Source organism: Micromys minutus (genome assembly GCF_963924665.1).
Source record: "Micromys minutus genome assembly, chromosome: X".
In the NCBI taxonomy this organism is placed as follows: domain Eukaryota; kingdom Metazoa; phylum Chordata; class Mammalia; order Rodentia; family Muridae; genus Micromys; species Micromys minutus.
The window spans coordinates 110574675-110586267 of record NC_137970.1 but is presented as its reverse complement, the minus strand read 5'-3'; the positions used below and the strand labels follow the sequence as shown (position 1 = coordinate 110586267).

General features: G+C 40.3%; 1 protein-coding gene across 1 annotated transcript; it reads left to right on the top strand.

The window, feature by feature from the left end:
* Window positions 1–706: 706 nt before the first annotated feature.
* Window positions 707–1322, top strand: LOC308415438 (transformer-2 protein homolog beta; the record flags this gene model as incomplete). Its single annotated transcript, XM_080910483.1, has 1 exon — window positions 707–1322. The coding sequence occupies one exon, from the start codon at window positions 707–709 to the stop codon at window positions 1196–1198; it is 492 nt and encodes a 163-aa protein (XP_080766609.1). The 3' UTR covers window positions 1199–1322.
* Between the last annotated feature and the right edge of the window lie 10271 nt (window positions 1323–11593).

Here is an 11593-nt window from a genome sequence, read left to right as displayed (position 1 = left end):
TCCCTTTCTTTTGGCTTGCTCCTCCCTCTTCCTCCCTCATCAGACACTCTCCATCTGCTTTTTTTTCTCTTCTTTCTTCTTCCTGCCTGTTTTTTCCTTCTTCTAATCTACCCTTTCTGCATTCTCTCAGCCTGCTTACTCTCACCCCACTCATGAAGCCTTTACCTTCTTGTCTCATATGCCAGATGCACTACTCCATTTTTATCTGCTTCCTTTCTCAACTCTCCTTCCTCCTCTCCCTTTAAGACAACAGACTTAGACTGGTGCGGAGGTGGTGTGGAGCGTGTCGGCTTTGAACTACTCTCAAAGTGTGGCCTTGCTCGAGGCTGCAGCAGAGCCTCTGTAAGGAAGGCGGGAGCTTGACAGCTTCAGTAAGGGCCAGCAGTGGTGACAGCAACCCGGAGTCATAAGCGACAGCGGAGAGCAGAACTTCAGCGAGCAGGAATCCCGTTCTGCTTCCCAAAGTGGAAGTGCTCATGGATCGGGGAAATCTGCATGGCATACACCTGCAAGGTCTCGCTCCAAGGAAGATTCAAGGTGTTCTAGATCAAAGTCAAGATCCAGATCTGAATCTAGGTCTAGATCAAGAAGAAGTTCAAGAAGGCATTATACAAGGTCAAGATCATGATCTCTCTCTCATAGACGATCCAGGAGCAGGTCTTACAGCCGTGATTATCGCAGACGCCACAGCCACAACCATTCTCCCATGTCTGCTCGGAGGCATCATGTTGGGAACCGGGCAAATCCTGACCCAAACTGTTGTCTTGGAGTGTTTGGATTGAGCTTATACACCACAGAAAGAGATCTAAGAGATGTGTTCTCTAAATACGGCCCCATTGCTGATGTGTCTATTGTGTATGACCAGCAGTCTAGAAGGTCAATAGGATTTGCCTTTGTATATTTTGAAAATGTAGATGATACCAAGGAAGCTAATAAACGTGCCAATGGAATGGAGCTCGATGGATGTCAAATTAGGGTCGATTTCTCTATAACAAAAAGGCCCCATACCCCAACACCAGGAATTTATATGGGGAGACCCACTTACTGCAGTTCACGGCGCCGGGACTATTATGATAGAGGATATGATCGGGGTTATGATGACCGGGAGTATTATAGCAGATCATACAGAGGAGGTGGTGGAGGAGGAAAGAGATGGAGAGCAGCTCAAGACAGGGATCAGCTTTACAGAAGGTGGTAACCTTCTCCTTACTACAGTCGTGGAGGATACAGGTCTTGTTCTCGATCACGATCCTACTCCCCTTGTCGCTATTAAAGCCTGAAGTTGAAGGCGTTCTGAAACATGCCATAGAGCTGGGATATTGTTTGTGGGCAATATTTTCTATTGACTCCTGCCTAAAAAGTGAACAGTGCCTAGTGAAGTTAGGTGACTTTTATACCTTTTATGAAGACTACTTTTGGTGGAGTTGAAATGCTGTTTTCATTCTGCATTTGTGTATTTCGGTGCTTTGTTCAAAGTTAAGTGTTTTCAGAAAAGTATGTTTTGCATGTATTTTTTACAGAACAGTCCAAATTTTGACTGTTGAGAAGTTTCTACTGTACAAAACTTCATTTAAAAGTTTTTTCTACTGAATCCAGGGTATTCTGATGATCGTCGCCTGTGTGTAAAATGCTACAAGATGGCAAAAAGCAACAATAAACAAGTTTGGTTTTTACTTTTCTTTCTAAATATCAATGCTTAACAAGAACCATTTTTAAGTTATCAGTAAAATAAATAAATAAAAATAATTCTTTCAGGAAAAAAAGACAACAGACTTGCTTCTCTGTTTGCCTGTGTGTCCTCCATTTCACTCCTTCCATGGGTAAACTGCTAATTAATTTTGTACCCTACAATTACCTGATATCTTTCCTTTTATTTCCCCTTCCTTCCTCTGGACACTCACAGGCTCTTTTCTCTTTCCCTCCATTTCCTCTTTCTTTTCTTCTTTCCTGCTCTTCCATTTTCATCATTATTACATCCTCTTTCCACTTTGTATTACTTACTTCTTCAATACTCTTCCTGCTTTGTTGTTCTTTCCTCTTCCCTGATCTTCCCCCACTCCTACTACTTCACTCTCTTTGGTCTTTCTTTCCTTCACTCCACATTCTTCCTACCTCACTGCTTTTTATCTTCTTCCCTTCTCCTTCCCCCATTAACTTCCCCCTTTCACCTACTCTTACTCCATCAACTTCCCTCCATCTCCTCTTTTCCTTCTTCCTTTTCTTCTTACCTACATTTTCCTCCAATTATCTTCTCTCGTCTTCTGTACATCTTTTTTAAGTTTTCATTTCTTTCCTCCTATCTATTCTCTTCCCCATCCTGTTCTCTTTTCTTGTTCCATTTTTCTTTTCTTTTTTCTTTTGTCTTCTTCTTACTTCTCCCCATTCTTTCTTTTCATTCCACCCTTCGTTTTTCTATTCTCTCTTACTCCTCTTCCCCTGCAATGCTCACACTTCTTTCTCCTTTCTTTATTTTCCTCTGTCCTCCAATTTCTTCCTAATTTCTGTCTTTTCTTCACTCCTTTGCCTCCCTTCTATTTTCTCCCCTTCCTGTTTCCTCTTCTTTCCTCCCCTCTCCTTTTCTCCCTTTCCTTTTATTTGCCTCTTTCTTACTTTTCTCTTCTTCATTTTCCTATTTTCCTCTCTACTTTCCAGTTCTTTTCTCCTTTGTAGATTGTTTTGAAGCTGTTCCTATTTTAATGTTAATTCTGTTTCCCCAAGAAGAGCAATTTAGTCACATGCTCATGAGGTGACTTCAGTTGTACCTTTCCATTTTTATTTGATAAATACAGGAGAGATCCAGTGATTTAGCAGGAAAAAGTGAAATTTGCATTGTCCTAAATCTATTCCTATATTAATGTCAATTACACTTCCCCAAAAAGGGTTATCTATTTATGTGCTCAAGAGATCTCTGCATTTATACCTTCCCATTTTTATTTGTTAAATAAAAGAAATAGCCAGTTATTGGGCAGGGGGAAAGGAGGTGGATGGAGGGTTCAGGAGAAGCATTTGGAGGAGGTTTTAATGAAGGAGAGGAAGTTGGAGATGAAACACATGGCATCAATAATGACAGTTTTATGGAGTCTCTTAGACAACAGTAGGCACCCAACCTATGGATAAGAACCCAACTTCCCTGAGTCTAAACTCCCTTTGAGGTAGGTTTTCTACAAACAAGTGAACAGGTTTGGACATCTACACCTTGGAGAGCCTTGCTGTGTTTATATCCCCATTTTCCCTCCAACCGTACATCTACACAGGGAACAAACAGACACACTGGGTTCCAAGCCCACAGGTTGCATGAGATCAATCGCACAAGAAAGGGCCCTAAATCAAACATTCCTTGCCTTAGGAAAGAAATTGCCAGTTGACCTCCAGACGATAAACATCCACAGGGTTATGAAGAATTAAAATGGCAACCCATGGATGTGGAAGAACTGAGGAAATTTAAGGAAAGCATTACAAAGTTTGGAATGCACTCCCCATTTGTAAAACAACTCCTCATTTCTTGGGCTAGTAAAATAGTATAATTCCCCAAGACTGGAGAGATATGGAAAGTGCAATACTAGAGCCTGCTGCAAATTTACAGAGGATCTCATGGTGGAGAGAAGAGGTAAGGGAGATAGCAGGACAAAATAGAGCCAGGAGTGGAGAAATTTTTGTAAATCAGCTGCTTGTGGAAGGTCACTTTGCTGAGGTAGAAGTGCAGGCTGTATATGATGAAGAAACTCTGGCATTATGTCGATGGTTAGCTTTAAAATCCTGCGACAAGATTGCAGAATCAGGGAAAAAAAACTTGAACCATTCCTTCAAGTCATACAGGTTCCTAAAGAAACTTTCCCTGACTTTTGAAAATGGCTAACCTCAGCTGTGGAATGCAGTGTATCAGACTCAGCAGCAGGAAAGGCAACAATAGGATCCTTAGCATTTGGAAATGCAAATAATGAATGCAAAGATATAATCGGACTGCTGATTGCAAGGTTGGCATCAATGGAAGAATGTATTAGATATACTGCTGATGATGGATCCTGCTCACCTGATATACTAAGAGTAGTTGCCACTAGACAGCTAGAGATGACCCAATATTTCAAATGTTTTAATTGTGGTGAACAAGGTTATCTCATGTATGACTGCAAGAAAAATAAAAATAATACAGAAAAGGGGCCTATGCCTCCTGGAATATGTCAAAGATGTGGCAAAAACCAACACGTGATGAGGGAATGGAGAGCAAAAAAAGACAAATGGGGCAACACCCTGCCAAAAACTTCCAGGGGAGCTCTCACTGGCCACAATGACAGGCAGGGAGAGTTCTCTCTCTCAGAACAATTAAATGTCACTGATTAGAAAACAGATGTTCTGAGAGAAAACAAGGCTGAGGTGACTTCTGTAAACAATTTCAAAAGCCTTGAAGTGAGCCAAAAACATATATTTGGCAAACATCTATAGAAGATCAAAGAACCAAACTAAAATTACTAGTAAACACTATTGAAAATGAAGGAATTGTTGACACTGAAAGAGATGTCACCATCATCTCTCCAAAATCTTGGCCTGCTAGTTGGCTACTTCAAAAGGTAGATATACAATTTCAAGGTATTGGCATTTTAACCTAAATAAAGCAAAACACCAAGTGGCTTAAATATATAGGACCAGAAGGTCAAATAGGAAAACTGATGACATATATTGTTCATATAGCCATTAACCTATGGGGAAGAGATTTATTACAGCAGTGGAAAACCCATATTAATATCCCCTCTGTTTCACTGTCTGGCCAGGAAAACTGTCAATCTGCTAATAAAGATTTCGAAATAGTCAGAAAACATTATCAAAGACAGATACAGACTGTTCAAGAAATTGCAGGATGCACATCTAGATCATATTGATCCAAAAATGGCCTACATCTTAGTCATTTTGCCTTCAACTAATTCTCCTACAGGAATTCTTATGCAGAGAGAAGATTATATGTTAGAATTGATTTTTTGGCACATAAACAGAGTGAGAAACTAAATACTGACAGTGAGGTCTCTGAATTGTTAAAGAAGGGTAAAATGAGACTTCGACAATTAATCTCAATGTATCCAGCTAAAATTGGGGTACCTTTTACTAATGCAGAAATTGCTTTCTTAAGGGCACAAGAAGAATACTGGCAAAGAGCATGCAGTAATTTCTTGGAAGAGATTAACAACAGATACCCTAAAAGCAAGCGACTTCAGTTCATAAAAAGAAATAATTGGATTCTCCTAAGTATAATTAAGGGAACTCTAATATCTGGAGTCCCTACATTTTATACTGATGCCAGTAAGTCAGGAAAGGCAGGATATAAATCAGAAGATGTCAGTAAGTTGGCTAAGAGTCCTTATAAGTCACTTCAAAACTCTGAATTATACATAATACTCATGGTGCTGTCAGATTTTCCTGTTTCTCTTAATACAGTAACTGACTCACAATATGCAGAAAGGGTTGTTTTACACATGGATACTGCTGAATTTATTCAGAATAATCCTGAATTTAATTCACTATTTATTCAGCTACAACAAATGATCAGAAATAGGAGTTATCCAATATGTATAACACACATAAGATCTCATACAAGTCTGCCAGAGCCTCTGGTGCAAGGTAATAATGAAATTGACTTGCTATGGATAGGATGTGTAATAAAGGCTTCTGAATTCCATAAAAACACCATGCTAACAGCAAAACTTTAAAGAAAGAATTCTGTATAATTCTTGGCAACAAACTACAGAAATTGTGAGGCAAGATCCTAGTTTCTCATTATATAGTCAAACTCCATTGCCAACAGGAACTAACCCCAAGGGTACCCAAAGAAATGAAATTTGGCAGATGGATGTCTTCCACTTTACAGAGTTTGGTAAATTGAAATATGTGCACCACACTATAGACACATATTCAGGGAAGGGGGTGGAGGAGAAATGATAGATACAGTAATATTATGGAAGTTAGAGAAATAGAAATATGATAGGTTAGTAAATTTACTCTTAAACAAAATATTACATAGCTATATCTTATTAGTAGAAATAATTGTAATTGATATGAGGTTGAAGTTATACTATTTTCATTTTAATGGAATTCATTTAATACAAATCTAATATTTTCACTAGTATAATTTCTTATTGAACTAAAATCGATATCAATACTGTTACTTTCATATAGGCATAATGTCTATTCAGTACATTGGGAAATATAAGGCTTAGACCTAGTCCTGTAACTGCTATTTACACTGATTCAAGTTAATCAAACAAAAGAAAGTATTGGAATATTCCAATTAGAAATAGCCAAATGTAGTCAAGACTTTACAAAATCATTACTATATGCTTTGTGTAGATATATCATCTTCAAAGGCATCAGAATTTCACAGAAAATGATATTTACAGACATGTTTTATTAAGAATCATTTTACTAGAGAACTGTCTCCTCCTGACAGTACCCCTTCTTACATTCGAAGACGAAATTGAACATCGATGGATTCGCTCTAGTTGGGTCATGATAGCCACTAGACAAGAATTGCCTCATTCATCTACAGACAGTACTGTCCAGAAAGGGACACTTTTGCAGAATAGTCGACTGATAATCTTTGACAACTCAAAATTATCATCCCTTCAAATTTCTACATTACAAAGGTCTGTCAGATATGATCCAGGACCAGAAGGCTGAAGACTGATACTCCAATATTTGAAAGATGAGGGATAGTCTAAGTGGACAGCGGTCTCTATAAATTGACTAGTTTTGGAAGCTGTGTTGTGTGCTTCTCAATATCATGTATTATTAGTCATTATGAGATTTCTGACATTGTACAAGAATGGGCGCCTCATAGCCCGACCAGCTTTTTGGCATTAAAAAGGTTAATATAGATCATTCAAAAGGTGACTTTCAGATGATATACAATCTAAAACTGAGATATAAATTAGACCTAGAAATATATCTTTCCATATTGAAAAGGGGCTTTATTTAACAGACAAAATTGATAGGCAAGATGTTAATGCTGTCTTATACTTTATAAATTGTAAAATGGTAATAGTTATATTCATCTTATAGCTGAAAAAACTTTAACTGGACAAAAAGGAGGAAATGTAGATTGTCCTGAAGCTATTCCTATCTTAAGGTTTATTCCACTTCCCCAAGAATGGCTATCTAGCCATGAGGAGACTGCATTTATACCTTCCCATTTTCATTTGTTAAATGAAGGAAAGAACCATTTATTGGGTAGGGGGGAAGGGAGGTGCAAAGAGGAGACTGGAGAAGGGGTCAGAGGAGGTTTTAGTGAAAAACAGGAAGATGGAGATGGAACACGTGACATTGAAAAATGGCAAGTTTTAAGGGATCTCTTAGCTGGGGAATAGAGAGAGTAGTGGGATTCTGCCCAATCTAGGTGGTTTGATTGTATTTCTAATTACTGTCTGGTGTTTTCATTTAATGGCTAGCTAGGGTTGAAAATCATTGCAACACCCCACCTTTCTCTTTTTTCTTTCCTCCTTTTCACTTCTCCCTTTCTTTCTCTTTTCATCCTTGCCCCCTTTTACTTCTTTCTTCTATTTAATATTTTTCCTTTATCTGTTCCTTTCTCACATCATCTTCACCTCCCGAAGATGATGTCTTTGTTGTCTCTTTCCTTGTCTTTTATATTCTCATCTCTCCTTGCTATTCCTTTTTCTTCCTCCTTCTAATTTCTCTCTTCATCATCTTCATCACTCTTTTCCTACTCCTTACAGTTGATTGTTTCTCCTCCATCTTATTCCCTCACAGTTACCTTCTTTTGCCTTCATCCCCTCGCTTTTACCCTCCTTTATTTTCTTCCCTTTTCTACTCCCTTCACTTTTCCCTCCTCTACTTCTCCCCTCTTCTGTTCCCTTTGATAACCCCGTCTATTCCATAATCTTTCTCCATTCCATCCTCCTTCTCCCATAACTTCTCTTTTCCATCCTTTTTCCTACTCTTCTCTCTTCCGTCCTTCTGCCTTTTCTCTTCAAATTTCTCATAACCTCGACGTCCTCTTCCCACCCCATTCACTATTTCCTATTATTTGTGCTTTACCCTTGTCCTGCTTTCATCTTCTTCTTCCTCTTCACATTACCACCTTTACCGTACATTCCTTCCTCTTCCCTTTTCTTTCCCTTCCCTCCTCCTCCGTCTTCCCCACATTCTCTTGCCCCTCACATTTTTTTCTCATTCTTGTTCCATAGTGTCCTCTCTTTCCTCCTAACTCTAATTTTCTCTTACCTACTATTCTCATCTCTCAATCCCTTTATTTTCTGTTCCCTTCCTTCACCCTTTCCTCCTTTTTCTTTGTATCTCTTCTTCCTTTTACCACTATTTCCTTTTTTCCTCCCAATACACTCTTCCAACTTCTTTCTATTTTTCCTCCTTCCACTTTGTTTTTTTCCATTTCTCTATCACATTCTCTCCTATCTCTGCTTCTAATTTCTGTCCTCTTCCCTTCCCCCATCTTCCCACTTCTCTCCTATTGCCACACCCTCTTCTTCCCTACAAACATCTCCTTTTTACAACATTTTCCCTCTTCCCTATTTTTCATACTTCCCTTCTTACCTCCTCATTCATTCTCTCCTCTTTTGTGGCCCTTGCTTTTTTTCTTCTGTCCTCTTTGATTCTTGTTCCTCTCCACTTCTTTCCTGGGCCATCGCTTATATTTTCTTTCCCTCCTTCCAACACTTTTCTCCATTCACCTGCTCCATTTTTTTTCCTTTCTTTTATAACATTCCTCTTTTTCCATCTTCACTTTATCATACTCTGTCCTTTTCCACCCTACCTCTTCTCCTCTCCCCTTCTTGCTCCTCTTCTTTTCCCTCCTCTTTCCTGTTGCCCCATCTTCCATACTTTCACCTCATCCCTCCTCCCTCTTCTTACCTCCTCTCTACAGAATCCAGTTTGTTTCTTTTAGACTTCTAACCTTTTTATACAATGTATGAACTCCCCTCTTATTTGTTCCAATTCTCTTGATCCTCCTCTGTGCTTTATGGTTTCCTCCTATGATGCCAAGCATGCAGCCTTCCACTACAGGACTCTTCTCCCTTAGTCTCCTACTCTCGGAATAGTTTCCTGATCTTTCCTGGTGCTGAACCTCCCTGACCTTCTAAGCCCCTCTAGCTTTCTCATGTCTTTATGACTCTGCTGCTTTACATCTAAGTCTTTTTACTTCTGGTGTGTATCCTGCCCCCCATCAGGAGTATTGTGACCAGAGCAGTCTCTGAATTTGCCCTGTTCTTCCACACTTTGCCAAAGTCCTGAGCTTCTACATAGATTACTAAAGCCCCAGACACTTGCTCTCTACACCTGACATATAAAATTGACCTGGTCATTCTGGCACACTCTCAACTTATTAAACCCTCCCAAATTCCTGAATTCCTCTGTCCCTGACATACCCTGAACTTCCCTATTCAACATAACACTATCTACCTCATCCCAGGTCTTATCTCCTCTGTGATAATTTCCTATTTTCTCACAAGTGACCTGCTCTTGTGTCTCCTGATATCTCCTTTGGTCTTGTCTCACTAGTATCTTGTCACCCCAACACAATATCTTGACCTCCATTTTCTGTCTGTCCACATCCTTCTAAATCTGCCAAGCCTCCAGAACCTCTCACACTTCCAGCTTCTTCCTTGCTCCTCTCTCCTCTCCCTGATCATCCTGCTCTCTTCCCCTACCATTATTCTTCAGCCTGCTCCCCTCTATCCCCTTCTCTGTGCTCCTTCCCTCCTCTTGTTCACATGTCCTCTCTTGTACAATTCTCCACTGAACCACCTGGATGTTCATCACCCCTGACTCTCTTCAGTATGCTGTGTTTCTGGACAACAACCTGTAGGTTCCACACTCACCCACAGAATTCATTTTGTTTTGTCACCAGAAATTAGTCTATGTCCAGAGTCTCTTGAACTCTTCCGAAGACATATGCCTTTTTGTTAGCCTTTGGTCTTCTCTTCATGCTCTTTCACTTCCCCATGTACCTTTTTTCTCCTCTACCACCCTCTGTAAATATTATTCCATACTTCCCCCCTTTATGCTGACTCTCTGACCCCCTCCTCATTATCTTACTTCCCTGAGTCCTCATTCTAAGACATTCTGTCCTCTAGTCGACCCTCTTCCTTTGAAGGTGTTCAGTCAGTCCACATTCTCCCTAAACATCTTTTTCTACACACTAGCCCCCTGTCCCCTGCCAAGCTCCTAGTGCCCCTTGAATTATCTCTCATTTCCTAATGTCCCCCAGCTATCACATAGCCTGCTGCTTCTCCCCAGACATTCCACCCCCACTGTGAGTATCTTCAAACTCAGATTCATACCCTCCACTGTCCCATTTCTTATCAGACTTTTCTTACTTCCATTTGTCCCCTATATCCTTGTACTTTGTCCCTGCACTTTGGTTAGCTTCTCCCTCTTGCCCTGCTACTCTGGTTCCTAGGTACCCTCCAGGCTTCCAGTCCTTCTCCCCCTTGAACTCCTTTCTTTTTCTACCATCAGCTCTGTGCCCTCCACTGAGAAGCCTGCTGTCCTCCTCACTAACCTTACCCTCTTAACCTGCCCTTGCCTCCTTTCTTTCCTCCTTCAGGCCTTTCTGTTTTCCTTCAGGTATTTTTCCTCATTTCCATATTTTGGTCTTTTTGGCACAATCCTCTCAATCCCACCTTCTGTTTCTTCTTCTATTTCCATAAGTTTCTTCCACTACTCCTCTTTCCTGGACTCTCCTTTTGTCTGCTACCATCCCATATGCCTTAGACTCTGTCCTCATCTCAAGCTTAGTCGCCAGTTTGTTGATATTCACATCTTAAAGATCACCCACTTAGCTTCCTTTCATTTGTGAGCCTCCTTCCAAACACTTCTTTTTCTCCTCACCATCCTATCTTCTGTCAACCTTTTTACCCTTAGCATGGGCCTGTCTCCCTAGACACTTACCCTGCTCTGTCACCTCTGTTTATTTAACCTTTTCAGTAAATTCTGCTAGACATTCCAAGATCTGTAGTAAAGTGTTTTTTAAGAACCATAAACTTCAGGCTCATCTGACCAAGGGGTCTTAGGAGCTGATTTTCTATTGGACTGTCCTGTTTAGGATGGCCCTATGCATTGACAGATTGCAGTATAGTTTGGCAGTCTTCTAACTTACTCTCGAACTATCTGCCTATGCTAACATGGATCTTTTCTTGGCCTGCTGGCCTATTTCCCTTATCTAGATTATTCGTTTCCAGCTTTGGTCCTCAACACCCTATTTCTTCTGGCCAGAGTCTCCAGCTTTTAGACCTAGGCCCTGATCCATTCTACCCATTGTTTTAGCTTTTCCAGAAACTCTGCATTACTCCTGAGCCTCCCTATAAGCACTCCTAGTCTCTACACCTTTGACTACTGCCCCAAACCCACAGCCAGCACCTAGCTTTCTCTCAGCCTTCAGGCATCCTTTAATGTTCATTTCCATCCTTCTGTTTACTTCAAGAATACTAGAATTTTGTAATCTTCCATCCTTACACCCCTCAACCTTATTTCCCCTTCAAGGGCCTAGCTCCCAATTTGCTACTGTTTTTTGAGCATCTGTTCTTTCTCTTCAGATTCCTAACTCACAAGTGCACATCTGAGCTCTGTCAGT